Genomic DNA, 17411 nt, shown 5'->3' on the forward strand with positions numbered 1-17411 from the left:
CAGAGGGATTGTTGCCCAGACAGCTGATTGGATGCCTTTTGGGAAGCAGCAATCTATTTCAGGGATATTGGCACAATCACAAACCTGCCCTGTGAGATCCATACATAGATCTCCTCATGCCTAGCTACTTTGCTGTATCTGAGTCACACTTCTGAGGAGCAGGTACATGGATTGGGAGGTAGGCTTCCAAAATATGGAGACACTGAAGCTTTCCTGTTGTCCCACTTTACTTGTCGTTCCTATTGGGGGCCAATCGTCTCTTTTACCCCACCCCAACCCCTCTACCTCAATACACACACACACACACAGTGTCTACACCCTTCATGCTCCTCACCCCCAAATATGCTTACTACACCCCCAAAAGCCAGTCTCTCTGCCATTGATTAGTCAGGCCTGGCTTGGGGGGAAAGCACCGTTCTAAATGTGTCGCCCCTGCGATCCCAACCGACACTGCTGGCTGCCAAACATGCTCCCCACAGAGGGGGGAGGGAGGTGGGGGTGGCATACACTGGTGCTTCATGTCACTCCCCCTCCCCAGTCCCGTCACCCCTGTCGCAGCAGCAGCAGCCTCCAGAGCAGTGACCTCCTCCTTCCCCAGTGGCTGTGGAGCTCCCAGGCCCCTAAAGAACCCCCCCCACTCACCCTGCACGCACCACCCAGTGTCAGCCAGGTCTATCAGGCCCCCGTGGACAGGCTCTTCAGTACAACATGGTCTGAGAAGTCGACTGACACCCAGGACGTAAGTCTTTCAACTTCTCGTTTCTCGACCTCCTTTGCTTTGCGAGTTCGTAGAAGGACGATGGGGTTGGCTGTCACTGTGAAGTGAGCTGTAGCATGTATTCGATCATTCAAACGCAAATGTAATGCGACATTATGTGATTGGGTTTCTTGATCAAGGGAATAGCTTGCTCTCTGTTGGTTCTGAAGACGGTTGGAGGAGCAGAACTTGAAAAGGGAAAGACCTTTTGAAGTGACCAGTCTGAACTCTAAGGCAGCCACTTAGTCAGATAATAAATCTGTTCCTTGGTCTATTTTGACTTGGTGCTGCGTAGCAACAAAACCACAATGGTTATAATTTGAGTAGTTGTCCAGATGATCTGCCCTCTGAACATAATGCCTGTAGGTATACTAGCAGATATTAAGTATGCACTTAGGTATCCCAAATAAGGGCATCATTTTGTGGGGGAAATGTCTAGATTTTTCATCAGTCTGGATGAATGTAAAGTTGGTTTGAATTGGATAGACTGGTTGTGAAATGAAATTTGACCAGTGGGTTGTTATCTTGTGTGTGTGCGTGTGCGTGTGTGCGTGTGTGTGCGTGTGTGCGCGCGCGCGTCAGTAGAGTTTGAAACCTCACCAGTTGTTCTTTGTACTGCACCTGCTCTCTCTCCATCAGAAGACATGGACAGAAATAGACCTCAACAAGGAAACATGTACACAGTCTCGTACACATACTCACTTCAATTCTTCTGGACAAATATTCTTAAATCACATCCAGTTTTGCAGGCACTGACAACAAAACCACTTACCCATAAGTTATCCTCATGTTTTCAAATATTTCCCATAGAATTCTCTAACCTTGACAGCCTCGTCTCTCTCTCTCTCGACACATTTAGTAAACATAATCTAACACAAAACCGGACTAATCTCCCAACACAGTGAGCATTGTTTACTAAAGGCATAACCTTTAACATAGATTGTCTAGATGGAAGTCTGTATATGCACACACATGCGTGTACACTCAAGTTAATGCGCGCCGTTCAATCTCACTGTTAGCAAATGTCTATTTTTAGAATGTTTCCATAAATACTTTCCCAGTTAAGAGTTACTTAATTGGCTGAGGATGATCTGATTTCTGGTGTGGACGAAGAAAGGAAATCTTGAATATGATGCTCTAAAATTACAGTCACGCACACACTTGTAAGACTTTGTTGCATTGACACTTTGGTTTCTTGGCAACATCTGTGTGTGAATATGGAGCTTGCCCTGAGATCACCTCAGATGAAAACCGTGGGAACATTTGCCATTATGCACTCTTTGTACGAGAGAGGGAAAAAAAAAGTTTTTCTGGCCGTGGATTGATCTCCAGTTTCTAGTGTCTAGTAGTCTAAACCCACAACCCTACCAATGCCTGGGTTCTGGTGTTAAACGTACAAGACTGTGTTGAGCACTGGTGTAACGTCATTGTGTTCAGTCATGCAATATTCTTAGCCTGCAAGCGTTCTAATGCAGATTTGGACCTTAGACAGCTGTGGACCACATGAGCTTCCAGAGGAGTGCCATGAATTGATTTAATGCTGTACTTAAGCCCCCAGCACTGTCCACACACTCCAGTTTTCACTCTTAACACAAGCGCAAGGTCTGCCTCACTTTTCTTTTGACTTTTTTCCCCTCTTTCTGTCAGTGTGTGTGATGGAGTGAGGCAGCGAGAGACAGACACACACACACACACAGTGTCTGGGGACTTCACAACATAACCTACAGGTGGGCGTCATCTTCCAGAAGGTTTGATTTAGTACTTGTCCAGCAACAGTCTCCCGGGCTTCATCTAACATGGGGATAACCACTACCAGACTGAACAGCACCCCCAGAGCTCTCCTCACGCTTAATGCATGAGGAAGGTTCTGGAGCACCATGACCTGCCAGTCCATCCACGGGAATGGGGAATTGGCTCGTCCACAATACATATATACATGTAACTTTTTGAGGCTGGGGGTGTTGACCTGCTCCTGTGTGGGTGGTCGTCCAGGGCGACGACACGGCGTAGGATGGGAGCTGTCCGCAGGAGGGGAAACCCCAAACTAGTGATACGAAAATGACCCAAATATTTCATTCATTTATCTTATTGCGGTTGGTTGAACGAGGGGTTGTGCTCCTGCTGTTTGACTGAATTGGTCAGGCTGATGTAAAAACACACCTGGGGTAAGACGCATGGGGATGGGCAGTGGGTTAAGATTCTGTCATTCCATACGTTCTCCCACATTCTGCATGAATAATTCCCTCTGATATACGTCTCCTCCTGTTCGGTGGAACAGGAGGAGACAGTCTTTCAGTCGCACTCCTCTGGCATGGCTGATTCACTGCAGAGAAATGAGAGCAGCAGACTCGGTCAGTTTGATCCTGACTCTGCTCTGCTCTCCTTCCTGTGTTCCCTGTGGGTCATTCTGACAGGTCCTGGGAAGGTGGCCGGGATGGAAAGGAGCGTTTCCCAAGCCAACGTGATTGGTTCAAATATTCTGGTGCTGCGTGTATTACCAGATGCGTCGGCAGGGCTTGAAACTTTTTTCCCCCGTAAAGTGTGTGTGTGTGTGTGTGTGTGTGTGTGCGTGCACCTCTCCCTGGGGCTCCATCACACTCTGATACTATGTAGGTATTGGGAGTCTGCAGGTGCACCAGATGTTTCCCTGCTGACATCATCAGTGTCTGAGCTGAGCCCCAGGCTTTTCTCAACACGGTTGTTTTAACTGGGAGCGTTGACTTTGTGTGTGTCACACACACACACACGTGTGTGTTTGTGTGCTCTGGCCTGTGAGTGACTCACACCCCACACTGAGCCCAATCCCCCTGGCTGAAACTCGTGTTTATCTGTGTTATTTTGAGGTAACTGTGTGTGTGTGTGTGTGAAGGAGGGGAAGGGTTACAGTTATCTTGGACTACCTATTTGTAGCCCTGTATGTATGCTGTACTGTATGCTGCAGATAGTCTTAAATAGCCAGACAGTCAAGAGATCTGTTTTTCTGCAAATCTCGGTGAGCATTGACTTTACAATGTCCAGTCTTATCAGAGTTGAGGGTTGTCTTATCTGAGGGGGAACGAGACCAGACCAGACCTGAGGTACAACCAGTCAGAGGTCATAGGATTCACTTCTGTATGACACAAAGAGAATGAACTTTACATTTCTGAAATGTACGTGTACTGTCCCAAAGGGGACAATAGATCCCTTTTAAATATATTGCAGTATCAGCCATTCACTTAGAACCTTCTTGTTAATCCATCAGGATTTCCCCAGTAGTTTATTTCATCCTGTAGGATTCCTCTCTCTCTCCGTCGTCCCTCCCTTCTCTCTCCTCCTCCCATCCTCGTTCCTTCTCCCAGTTCTGAGCTTCAGGTCTGTTATGTGTCTTCAGAGACAGGACACGGGTGAACACACCTCCACACGCTCGCCAGAAACGGCAGATAGATTTCCCATGGGACATGTAAATCCAGTCTCTTATTTCTGGTAGGTTCTGTGAGTCTGGGTTTCTAAGGCCCGGAGAGACAACCATTTCTCTCTTTCTCTCTCTGCTCTCCCTTTCTATACCTCTCGCTCACTGTTCTTTCTCTCTCCCTCCAATGGCTCCTCTTGCCCTCTCTCCACTTTCTTCACCCTTTTTCCCTATCATCACCCTCCCCTCTTTTATTATTTTACATTCGGTGTAAACATCCATTTCTGCAAGGCATCCCTAGGAGCCTGGCAGCCGGAGACAGGAGGTCACAGAGAGGGCCGCGCCGTCATGTTTATGCAGCGATGACCTACCGTGACACGACACTTAGAAACGAGACATCTTCCAGACCCAATCAGTGTGACTGAGTGTGCAACCGGATGGAAGGGAAGGGGCGATGAGGCGAAGTGATCGAAAACACGCCAGGCTTTAATCGGGACTGTTTTTCTTCAACAGTTGACGTGTGTTGACGATTGTCCAGTTCATTTTTAATTTTTTATATATATATATTTTTTTTTGTGTGTGTGGGGGGGGGGGCAGTTGAGTTAATCCTTTGACAGTTTTAGTTGACCATGGTTGCCATGTTCTGTGACTTTCATTCAGCGGGAATCTGATGCGAAGCTCAGTGACAAGCACATGGTGTTTGTCTCCAGATCAGCAGGCGTGTAATTACAACTTCACACCTCTACATCAGACTGTGTGTGTGTGTGTGTGTGTGTGTGAGGTATGTGTAGATGGTGTGTGTGTGTGTGTGTGTCATGTTCTGTGCTGCAGCTGGGAGACAGGATGTCTCTGCACCACAGCAGTGCTCACACATAATGACAGGCTGCACCAGGCATTAAGGCCTATGATGTCATCCCCAACCAGGTTACTCACAGAGAGCACCCACTGCCTAGCGATGGGGTCAAACATACTTCTGATAAGGACTGTTGTCATTGGTATGGAATGCATCAAGATCAAAGGGATGTGTTTCCATAATGCGCACGCACACACACACACACACACACACACACACCCCTGTGTGTCTTGGACTTGTAGTACTGAACCCAGCAGCAGACAGTCTCCCCCCCCCCACACACACACTCACACATCCCCGCCCTTAGCACTCTGTCTCTCAACGCCGCACGGCTGCAGTGACAGACACCAGTCCTCACCTCCTCAGTCCCTATGGAGACTCTGGGATGAATGTTAAGTGTGTGTGTGTGTGTGGGAAGGGAACAGCACAGTAAAGGTCTGGCATGGAGGGAGAGGGGGAGGGGGGAGGGGCAGAGAAAGCTTCAGCGTGAATCCCGTCAGCCACTAGGGGCAGTGTGAGCGAGATGATCACGTTTCAGAATGTGGTCCAGTGAATGTGGCCTGTTCACAGTCAGGTTTTGTGTGTGTAGCCTGATGAGCTCATCTGGGAGAGCCGTCCAAACCTGCCAGCTGTAAATTATACACCTACCTGTCTGGCCACCTCCTCTCCTCACACACATGCTACAGAATCCCACACACACACACTCTCTCTAGACACCAACCTTTGTGCTATAGATGCTTACACATATGCTTTATACATGCTCTAAATGCACACACAAGCCCTGTAGATGCACACATGCTATAGAAACACATACACAAAACTGTGTATTAGGGTTTCTGTTGGGCTCAAAATTGGGTTGTCTCCAATAAGAGGGCTACAAGAGCACATTGTCATTCTAATTATTCATTGGTTGAGAATTTTCAATTCCAGTCATCCAGCCCTTCCCATGGGGTGCATTTGTGTGAGAAGTAGAGGTGTAAAAAAAGTCACACACTGCAGTCTTCCTGACTCTGTGTCAAAGAGAGAGGAACTCTGAGCTTGTCCATAAATCTTTGTCTTTTTTCCTCCCCAAAGCACTTCTTTTTGGCTGCCCCGGGGATGGCTAAAGCATTTAGCATAATGATACGATTACTCACCGACTCTCATGGCAACGCAGCACAGCTGATTTCTCTTTCTCTCTCCGTCTCTCTCCCTCTCTCTCATATTTTGTGTCTTTTTCTCTCTCGCTCACCACTGAGAAATGAGTGGAATTTCTCATCCATCTGAGACAGTAATTTTGTCTTTCGTTTCCTTTCTCTCATTCCTTCCTTCCTTCCTTTCTCCTCTCTGACTACACCTCTCTGGCGTCCTACTCCTGTCACTGGGCCAAGGGAATAGTGCGCACATGGAATTTCCTCTCTGTCTCTCTCCTTCTCTCTGTCCTCCTCTGTCTCTCTCTCTCCTTCTCTCTCCATTCCTGTCTCTTTCATCTCTCTCAACCCCCACCCCACCCATTCCCTCCTTGTCTCTGCGGGACAGTCCAATCTGTTAGCTTAGCCATAGGGTTAATGTCTTGACTATAAGCTGATTAGCTGCTGCTGAGCTAGTTTTTAGCCTTTTAGCCTAGTAGTAGTTAGCGGTTAGCAGTTAGCCCTGGAGCTGAAGGAGGTGTGTGGAGAGGCTGAGCTCCATCCACGCACGACTCGCTGTTTCTATTCTGCTGAGAGAGACGCACGCAACAACTGCTGCAGCAGGTCGTACGAAGAGCAGCTCCCTCTCCACTTCTTTCTCTCTCCTCTTCTCCCTCCCTCTCTCTCTCTCTGATGCAGCCTGACTCTCTCTCCCTCCCTCCCTCCTGTTTCTCTCCCCACTTCTGAGTGTAGCCTGTCCCGGGGCAACTGACTGACTGCGTGTGTGCCTGCATCACCTTGCAGTCAGCTTGCCTGCCTGTGGCAGACTGCCTTTTACCTTTTTGTCTCTTTCTCTTTCTCGCTCACTGTGTCTCCACTTTGTCCCTTATCTTTTTCTATTTCTCCTAACTGTCCCGCTCGTTACCCCTCTCACCCCTCTTGGACTGGCAAAATGTATCGGAACCCGTGGATCTCCAACTACCTGAGCCATGTCAAGTTCTGCGGCCAAGGTAAGAGGGAGGCAGGGGAGGAGTGCCCCATCTGCACCCGGCAGACTCACTCTCTCTCTCACTCTCTCTCTCGCTGTCTCTCGGGTCCCTCTGGCTTTCTCTCCCTCATCTGCCCCCGTTTTCATCTGTCCTTGTGCTACGGCTGCAGCCTCCAAGGACACGGAGCTGAGATAAGGGGCTGCGTGCTGCAGGACGGGGGGCTATTTCTGGGCTGCGCTCGGTCTCGCTCGTACAGTGGGAGGGAGTTGGGCAGGATGCCTGTGATTTGATCATTTCTTTTCTTTTTTTGATATTAGCATCTTAGTTGTATAGTTCATTTTGTAAGAGGCGATACATTCAGGAAAGGACTTCCTGTGCGTGTGTGTTGTTTGTGAGAATGTGTGTGTGTGTGATTGACTCTGAGTTTGACTTTCTGTGTCTCTCGGTGGGCTCTACTGCAGGGGAATCTACACTGAGTATGTGTGGGGTTCTCACTCTCACCATTGTTAGTCATGTTTCCAGAGTGTGGAGTGAGTGTTGAGGGCCTGGCTCTGAACGCTTGGGCCGCCTGGAAAATCCACAACAGGTGTTAGTGTTATTGGTCCCCATGCCCAGTATGAGTTCCCAGCCTGTGTGTGTGTGTGTGTGGGGGGGGGGTGTTTTTCGAGAGGTTTAGGTTATCCTTCTGAGTCAAACAGGCATAGCTAACTGCCAGACCGACCCTAAAGCCTAGATGGAGGAAGGAGCTGATGGCGTTCGATTGGCATTGGCATTAGCTTAAGGACATGGGGTAATGGGCTTAGTGTAGTGTTCTGAGCCCTGTGTTTTTCTAGTATGTGTGTTGTGGGGTGGGGCAGCAAATCCCAAATTTGACTTGGACATATGCTATCTGAACTAACCCGTCTGTGTCTGTGTGTGTGTGTGTGTGTGTGTGTGTGTGTGTCTGTGTGTGTGTGTGTGTGTGTGTGTTCACCAACTATGATCCCCCGATTTAGTTCAGAACCTACAAGTCTCTCTCGAATATTGAATGTCATTAAACTGTCTCTACGCCTGACCTCTGGCCTGAATGAATTCCCTCCCCCTCACCACCCAAACCAACACGCCTGCTCTACACCCTTTCTTCCTGCGCCAGGCTGTATCCTCCTGTGTCTGCGAGGGGTCCCAGGCAGCATAGTGGAAGGCTAGAGGAGGCATCTGGGATCATTGTGCCAGAGTTTTCCTTCAGACTCCCAGCCTTGAGAAACGGTCTCATCTGAGGAGATGAGTGAATAAGATGTCTGGATCACCACCTGGGTGAACAGGTTTCGGCGATGTGCCTCGACCTGTTCTGTCAACTGAAAAACTTGACTGTACCTCAGAACGGGAGTTACATCTACTTCTGTCGCGGTGGTGTTGTCATGTCTATTTGCAGTGTTAACCCAATTAGAAAAATAGTGTTTTTATCTCCTCATCGAGAAGGAATGGATTCGTGTAGAAGTATGTCATGTTATCACTTTCCTAATCATTTCTAGAGTGATGTTATTCTATCAGCTGGCACGCTGACCGCAATAACACAAGGCCTCTCCAGCATGATTCATGTTTTTGCCAGTCATTCTTCCCAGCTGAAATAACAGGCGTTATGACCAAAAGAGATCCATGTGCAGGGCCTTTACTCCAAATAAGCCTTCCTTTTTGCCCTCAAATATTTTGCTTAAGTGTGGGGGGGGGGGGGGGTAGGTGGGGTTAGGAGGGATTGGAAACATCAATCCAAACATCCCTAATAACTACTAACAGCTCTGAAACGTCCAAGCAGTTGGTGTTGGGTTTTGGGGCGGGGGGGGATGGAGAAAGTGGTGTGTCATGTGGCCCTGAGGTGAACTTGAGAAGGGGATGGTCTTTGCAACAAGTGGAACCACATGTGTCTGTTGCAGAGTTCCCTGCTCCCTCCATGCGGGGGCCCGAGCCCAGCCACATGTTTGTGGTTGTGGGTCCGTTTCCCTGCAAAGCCCTTTAGGCACGTTATTAAAGGGCTTCTTGACACCTCTGCTGGTGCAGTCATGAGGGTGTGTCAACCCTAGAGCATGGTCATTGTCTGCTTCACTGTGTCGCTTTTGTTTACCCACAAAATTGTAATAATTGAAATAACAAGCACAGACTCTGATCATTAAAAGGTAATAACAGCTATTGTTTTGTGTATGAAATCCAATCGCAATGGGAGATCTGCAACAACAACACCCGTCCTGTAATTCTGAGATTTACTGATGTTTACTTGTGGCCCATGTCACAACAGCTCAAATATGCGCTGCTGCTAACAATTTAGTTCTCTAATGAATACAATATGACATTGGATTGGTGGTCTGAAATAGGTCCAGTCACCTAGGAAACTGAACGTACAGTCTTTTCCATAATCAGTGTATGACTCTGCATTCAGCTGTAGTAGAGGTGTGTGTGTGTGTGTGTGTGTGTGTGTGTGTGTGTGTGTGTGTGTCTGACTGTGACTGGCCTCAGTGTCAGCGATCCAGCACAGACAACCTTGGCGTGTGATCTGACTCTAAAGTGCCATCTGTCTAAACAAGAACAGTTTTATTTTATTTTATCTGGTCTTTTCGTAATTTTCTGTGGGACTTAGACCAGTCTTCCTGGTTATATTTCCTCAATGACCTTTAGATGGGTTTTCACAGGCCTCTGTCCAGTTCTGGCTTCCCTGTTTGTTTGCTTGTTTCAAATTGCAAATAAATGTGGGCCATTCAAACGTCCGGCCTCCTTCAGTTTCAGTCGTCTGGATGAACTTTATGGTCCTGGTTATGGTACTAAATATTGTTCTCTCTCTCTCACTCACTCACTCACTCACTCACTCACTCACTCACTCTTTCTTTCTTTTTATTTATTTCTTTCTGTCTCTCCTTCCTATTCCAGGACTCGGGAGTGAAACACCCATTAAACTCGGCAGGTCCAGACTTTTAGCGAACAGAGCGCTAAGGTAGAGTTGGATCAAAGATTTTTCAAGATGCTTTAGATGTTACACGAGCCAAAGATTTGTGTAATATTTTATTTACAGTTGTATGATACTGTTCCTACCTTGAATTATAGTCAGAGGGACTGAACAATCTTCATATTTGTACCTGCATGTGTTCCTACCCTCACAGCTTCCAGAAAGAGTTGGCGTTTGACGAAAAAGACGACCCTGCCAAGAACACCAAAGATATAGATGTCAGTGTCTTGGTAAATCTCCCCAAAGGTGAGTCAGGTTTGTCAGTGTTGTGTCTCATGTTGATGTGCACACAAGCACATGACTGTGTGTTGACACTCCTTGGACCCGTGAAGGAGAGGAAGGGGGGGCAGGATGGGTGGGGAGGGAGGGATGGTCTATTGTTGTCTTGAACAGTTCAATCTTTTTGAACTCTACTTTCGTCCTGGGAAGTAGACGGGAAGCTTGTAAGGCACTGGTGATGCAAGCTTAGGTTTTACTGTTGTGTGTGTGTGTGTGTCTTGGGCCGTGGGGGGCACCACCTGTTTGAAGGTCAGTGACATGTCAGCCTAAGTGATATCCACCAACCCACTGAAAGCAGATCCTAGGGATCACTGCTCTCATGTGCCATGAGTACTATGAATGGATCAGACTGAGGAAACTCAAAAGACCCTTTTATTCAAAAGCCTCAGTGTTGTTCAGCCAAATTCCCTACTCTGCATAGCAACAGGTACTGATCCCCTTCCTCCCTACACTCCCCCGGTGCCTGGCCTCCCTTCAACCCCACTGATGGACTCTTTAAGGGACACATTTGTTTCATTCTAATCAGTCCACCCGACCATACCCCTCCGTCTTTAGCAGCTTGTTCATGCAGTTTCTGTTCCTCCCAGTTTGCACTCCAGAGTTCTGTGTTTGCAGTTCTCTGTGGATTCTGACAGCCAGTTGGCTCTGACACCACAACGCTGACCATTCTCATTTAGATTGGTCTCCCCTGGAAACACTCTAATGGTTGACCGCTAAACCATAGACAGAAACTATCATCCTGTATTTTCAGTGAAGGCCCCTCTGGGCCATTCATTATGTAGAAGGTGCCGAGTTTGTAGCTCGCTTGCTAAACGTCTCCGCTATGTGCCACTGTGTTGTGAAGGACAGGCAGCACCATCCCAGCCTCACCAAGAGGTATCTCCAGTAGCCATGACAAACCAGGCAACAGTCACCACATCACACGGACAGAGACAAATACTCCCCGTGTTATGTTTCCCTATGTCCTTCTGAATGTGCCGGTTCATTCATCTATCTGTCTCTCTCTGTCTCTCTCTCTCTCTCTCTCTCTCTCTCGGTCTCTCTCTACCCTCCCTCCCTCACCAGTTTCAGAATTGAGGAAGCGCTTTGAAGGTATCAGCACAAGCTCGAGTGACTGGGAAATGAACAGGTGCGTGCGTCATAAGAAACGTGCAGAAGTGTTTGATGATGGAAATGGGTTAGCCAAGGGCTTGACGCTGGCGTGTACGTGTTGCAGGAAGGAGCGTATTGCTCGGCGTCTGGAGGGGATCGAGGGGGAGGTTCAGCCCGCCCTGCTGCCCAGCTGCGGGGGCCTGCTGACCCACCGCCTGCTGGAGGAAGACACCCCTCGCTACACACGGGCCTCCGACCTCTGTGAGCCCCGCGCTGGTGAGCCCCCCCAATACACACACACATTTAAACACCTACACACAAAACATGGGTCAACGAGGACATGCACAAACAGGGTGGTTTCTGGAACTGGATCTGTGACAAGCAGAATAAAGCACTGTAGAGACAAAAACGATTGCAAATTGATTTCATTTTCATTGGAAATAATCAGACCTGTATTTCTCCCCCCCCTCCTCCACACACCGTTAGTCACTGTCCAGCGGTACAGCCGTGAGGATGGCCCGGACGGCATGGAGCTCCCTCCGTCCGACCACCAGCCCAGGACGCGCCACCGTCCCGACCCCCAGCCTGCGGTCAGCACCGAGCCCGCCTACAGCTCCACCGACAGCGCCCTGGAGGCGGAGTCCAAGGCGGAGCGCATCGCCCGCTACAAGGCGGAGCGCCGCCGCCAGCTTGCCGAGCGCTACGGTATCTCCCTGGACACGGAGCCCACGGATACCTCCTCCTCCTCCGCTGGCACGCGCCAAGCCAACGCTCGTGGGAGCAAGGGCTCCGACGGCCCCGAGAGACACCCGCACGGAGAGGCCGAGGACGGCCCCAGAGCGGGCCGCACGGCCCCCCGCACCGACCCCGAGCCGGCGCCCGCCCGGGGGCGCCCCCGCCTGGACTCCTTCTCCGAGAGGGAGAGGGCCATGAACCTGGAGAACCAGCGCAGGGCCCAGGAGAGGAGCGTGGAGCCCCCTCCCTCCTCCTGCTCCTACATGGACGTGACCTCCACCTCCTCGTCTTCCTCTGTCGCCCGGCCGCCCCCCAGGGACCAGGCCGTGGCGGGGATGCCGCCCAGCTCGCCCAAGACGGGCCGGCGGCCGTCCCTCCCCTCGGCCAGGCAGGGCACGTCGCCCGGGGATCTGTTCATCGAACAGCAGGCCCACAACATCCTCAGCCGACAGGGGTAAGCAGACACAGGGTATACACACACACAATATCTTTCTTTGTCTCTCCCCTTCTCCCTCCCTCTCTCCCCTCATGGCAAGGTTATCCTTTTGGCAGCAGTTCTAATGTTTCCCACGGGCAGCCCGAGCGTTGGGGGACTGAGGGGCTTCATTCCAGGAGTGGGACCAAGTCACACAGCTGGACGGATCTGGGGCTTACACTGGGACAGATGTCCGTGTACAGTCGCTTTCCGCGCTCTGTGTTTATGCGGCCTACAGTAGGACAGGACTTGTAGCAATGTGTTTGAGGAAATGTTTACCAAAAAAAAGGGTTTGGAGCTCTTTATGCAGAGCGTTTTGTTGGGAGACTCTTACCAGGCGAGTGATATGTGAAATGTTGCTGTTTGTGTTTTGACCTTGGGTTCACTTACCACTACAGACAAAAAAAGCATGGTCTAATCCCTCTTGTCCTGGTTCAACAGCTCTAGTCTTGGCTAGCCTACTGCGCTAGCCTGCTAAAATGTTGACTCACAGGGGCAAAAGTTGAGGACGCTCATATGCAGCTCTTGCTGCATATCCCACCATGCAGCCCTCTTTCTGTCTCTTTCTCCCTCCCTTCCTTTCTTTTTTTCCTCTCTCTCGGGTTTCAAAACTTGGCATTGGGAATGTGTTGTGTTGAAGCGCGCTCTGTGTGACTCCAGGGTCAGAACTATTACCACACACACACACACACACACACCCGCGCACACGCACACACAGTGCTAGGGTACAGCTGGGCATGATCAGGTCAAAACAACAGGCAAGGCTGTGTCTGTAGATAATCCTCTTTTTCTCACTTTTTTCCCTCATTCTCTCTCACACCCATTCTATTCCTCATTCTTTGCACACCCACACCTATTGTTTTTCACTCTCTCCCTCTTTTGCTCAGTTTTTCTCTGGCCTTTTCTATGGCAACGCCCCTCCCCTATCTCACCTGCACAGCCTTCAACCCGTTTTGCTCTCTCTTTTTCGCTCTCTCACTCACACCGTGTATACTCCTGCTTCCCTTTGTGTGAGGATCTCAGGCCTGAGGGAAATCCTAATAGGACCTCTCTGGGTCCCTGGCCTTTGTTCAAGCCAATAGAGGCCCGATGACTCACCTGTTGCTATCATCTGCTAAGGGGAGATGGTCCTCCTCTGGATGTGTGCTTGGAGAGATAAAGCTCTCTGCAGCACAATATAGCACACAACTCCATCTTGGCTTCACCTCACAACTGTGTGTGGCACAAGAGTAGGCTGCTGTCGGTACAGCACACGCTCAATACCCTCCAGTGTTTTATCTGCATTGTACTACAGGGGGTTTTATTTTGTACATTTTTGGGCCTTTCCATATTCCTGGTGACTCCATAATTCCTATGTTTATAGTATGGCCATTGAAGTAGGCCAGTTTTAACAAGCACGTATGATTCTCCTGGTCATGCTGAACGTGAAGTCAGTGGTGTGTGCCTGTGTTTGTTTGTGTGTGAGCTACAAGTGAGGGTGCAGTGAGCTCGCCCACGCACCACTCTGCGCTTCTCACCCACGTCTCCTCCCCCACTCCCGTGCAGCCCGGAGGTCAAACCAACTACCGATTGGTTCCTCCAGACCGACTCTGAGGGCGACACCCACTCCCTTATCAACTGGCCCTCCAGGTACCCCCCTCCCAAGGCCCCCGTCCCCCCCCCAAACCCAATACGCGTAACATCTTCTCCTCATGCCCCAGTAACTCGTCTCCCAAACCCCCCCCCTCCTCATTCCTGACTGATGGTGTGTCCCATTTCACTTGTGTGTAAACCCACAAGGAAAGCATTAATGATGCTTTTTAATCTCCATGTTTACTAATCATATATTTTTAGTCCATTTAAACGTCCTTTTTTAATGCAAACTTGTCCAACAGAAGCTTAAGCTGCTCTTATGGCCCACAGTTGCCTGTTACTATGATGTCTATTAGACCTTATACCCTCCACGTTACAAATTACATTTGTTCCCATGGCTTTTTTATCTCAATGACTATGCTATAATGCCCGGAATTTCCACTGCAGCACACTTTATCTTCCTCCAGCACTCTCGTCCGATTCCCTCGCTTCATCTCTCTTTCTCTCCGCTGTTGACTTGGAGGAGCGGGCAGGGGGCCGTGGGAGAAAATTTGAGTCCAGGCTGTTTCCTCTTTCTCTCCCTCTATATCTCTTTTTCTTGCACTCATCACTCTCTCACTCTCATCGATGACTCTGCAGATAGTAGCCTCCCTTAGGGCCTCCACAAACACAGAGAAGCATGAAATTAAGAGAATGAATTATGCTTGACATGCACTTTTTTTCCACTGAGGTACTGTCGACAGCTTCTCCTAGTAAAATTTGACTCAGTTGGAGTGTTGAGAGAGGCAGGGAGAAGTTCTGGTCAACATCATGGTGGTCGTTAGCAGCCCAGCTTGTAGGATGTCCTTCTCACTCACATTCATCTTATCAGTTGAGTGGAGCTAATGTTGGCGTAGCTAACACTTAGCTTGAAGGCTACAGTGTTGCTGGTTCTCCACCGTCATCGATCATGCCACCTGACTTCATGCAGACATGTTCCCCTGTGTGTTTGTTTGCGTAACACTTCATTCCATTGTTATTAATAGAGACGGATGAATCATGAAAAGCATTTCTTTTCTCACAGGTTTTGTGTGATGACACATGAGCAAGGGGGGGGGGGGTCTCTCTCCCTCCCTCCCTTTCTTACTCTCTGCTTTTCTCTGTCTCTCTCTCTCTTTTGGCTTTTCTTTCTCTTTTCCTCTACCTTTCTGCTAACCCTTCTCTCTCTCCTTGAAGAATCCGAGTTAGGGAACGTCTTGTCAGGGAGGAAGGCCGAAAGAGGAGCCCAGAACGGGGGATTGTACCCGAGGCCCCCGTCTACCGGAGACTCCCCCACCCACAGACTTTCACACGACCCACAGCGCCCCAGGCCCAGGCCATCCGGCGTGGGCATGGCGAGGGGCCGGAGGGGGGTAGCTACCTGTCCATGGCCACAGGCCCCAGGGCCTCGCAGGAGCAGCAGTCCAGGGAAGGAGAGGAGGCGGAGGGGGACACCGAGAAGGCCGACCAGTGCGAAGAAGAGGGGAAGGCGGAGGAGCTCCTGAAGAGCAGGAAAGCCGTCCTGCCCTCTGAGATCCGCCGCAGGGAGAGGAGCACCGACGACCCGCGGCGTGGCAGGGCGGAGGACGAGGCAGCCGGGCCCAGGGGCCGCAGCCTGGGACCGGGGATGGAAGCCGCGGGGCCCAGAGGGAGATCCAGAGCTCGGCGGGGAGTGGAGGAAGACTCGGAGCCGCCCAGACCCACGGAGCACGTCTCACGCCTGCAGGCGGTGGAGGCCAGAGCCAGGGAGGGCCCTCAGAGAGTGGACCACCACAAAGCCATCTACATCCACAAAGGCCCGGCCCCCACCCACATCCACTCCAGAGGCAGCTCCGCTTCCTCAGACCTCCCCAGCAAAGCCCTCAGTCGCTCCATGTCGGACATCTCTGTCCCCCGGGGGTCCTCCCAGAGGCAGCCAGTCCCATCTGGGGCCAGAGAGGAGGGGCTGGTTGACAGGGACGCCCCCCAGGATGCCAGGATCTCCGTGGCCCAGCTACGCCACTCCTATCTGGAGAGCGCCACCTCCAGCGCTGCCCCGGCCACCGTGTCCACCTGCAAGCCAGACCTGTAGGTGGTACAGCACGCTGCCGTGCATTTTCTCCAAACCGGCACTGTCCGCTGGCATCGCTGGTAGTCCCATTAACACCGGTGCTATGCCCTAACGTCGACCTTACGCCATGATGCCAAACCATAATCATTGGGAACATGCTCATGCATGGTTTCTAACGCGTAGAAACACTCACCCGTTAACCTGGCTCATTCTGCCGTGCTGTCAGATTCTGTTTGTTGGCTTGGCTGTTGGGGCTCTGTATGTTTAAAAAAAAAAAAAAAAAAATGTGTTTGCTTGTCTGTGTCCATGAGTATCCACCCTCCTGTCCACGGAGAAGTTTGTCTCTAACCAGCAGTTTACAGTTCATAGGATCATATATGCCTGTCACCTCTTTTCAAATCCAGAGGTTGGTTTGCCATGGACTAACCCAAATAAATTAACAGCATGTGTCATACAATTCCACCTTTCGCTCCTCCGCCTTTCTTACCTGCCATTTTCCTCTTCTCTTTCCCCTATCCCTCCTTCCCCACCTCTCCTCGGGGTGCCTCTGCGTCCTCGTCATCCCCCCCCCCCCCCCCCTGCGGTGGGGCTGCAGAGAGGTGGAGAGAGAGTGGGCAGGCTGTGAGGCCCCCTGGAGGGGCGAGAGGGCCCGGGGTCGCAGGCCTCGTCAGTACATCCACCCTGGGGACAATAGAAAGACCTCAGACAGGTTTAGGAGCCAGCCCATCACCTACGCTGAGCGCCAGGAAAGCGATAGGTACTGGCATGAATCTCCCACACCAGGGTGTCTGTAAGAACAGGATCACATACACAGGTTCTCATGTGCACACACTGCCGTTGGAAAATGTAACAAGGTCACAGTTAGGGGGGGGGGGAACTTGGTGTGGATCCATACAAAGTTGGCCTCTGTCCAGTCCTGTGAGCAGCAGCCATGTGCCTTGGACAGAGGAGACACATCAATATTAAAGCCTGATTGAGACATACACGCACACACATACGTGCTCCCACCATGTGACCAGATTTGCAGGAGAAGAATGGCCTATTGTTGATGGGGTCCAGCACCCGGACAACTGGCCCCTGCACCCTCCTCTAATACCGCCTCATTCTTCAGATTAGGAACCTC

General features: G+C 50.5%; 1 protein-coding gene across 17 annotated transcripts in view; it reads left to right on the forward strand.

Moving 5' to 3' along the window:
• Positions 1–562: 562 nt before the first annotated feature.
• svila (supervillin a) overlaps positions 563–17411 on the forward strand; it is a 39761-nt gene continuing 22912 nt past the window's right edge. For 12 of the 17 annotated variants that reach the window (XM_084702471.1, XM_084702473.1, XM_084702474.1 and 9 more), the window contains exons 1-9: positions 7045–7117; positions 9992–10055; positions 10222–10313; positions 11412–11475; positions 11563–11714; positions 11925–12627; positions 14194–14277; positions 15436–16305; positions 16884–17045. In XM_084702471.1, the coding sequence (XP_084558597.1) occupies positions 7060–7117; positions 9992–10055; positions 10222–10313; positions 11412–11475; positions 11563–11714; positions 11925–12627; positions 14194–14277; positions 15436–16305; positions 16884–17045 (2249 nt within the window). In that variant the 5' untranslated portion in view covers positions 7045–7059. Of the gene's footprint in view, positions 740–6973; positions 7118–9991; positions 10056–10221; positions 10314–11411; positions 11476–11562; positions 11715–11924; positions 12628–14193; positions 14278–15435; positions 16306–16883; positions 17046–17411 lie in introns of those variants that run through there. The other 5 variants (XM_084702485.1, XR_014766242.1, XM_084702482.1 and 2 more) reach the window with 5 other exon arrangements.

The sequence above is a fragment of the Hypomesus nipponensis genome, chromosome 8, assembly GCF_054491055.1.
Source record: "Hypomesus nipponensis isolate SF chromosome 8, ASM5449105v1, whole genome shotgun sequence".
Classification (NCBI taxonomy): Eukaryota; Metazoa; Chordata; class Actinopteri; order Osmeriformes; family Osmeridae; genus Hypomesus; species Hypomesus nipponensis.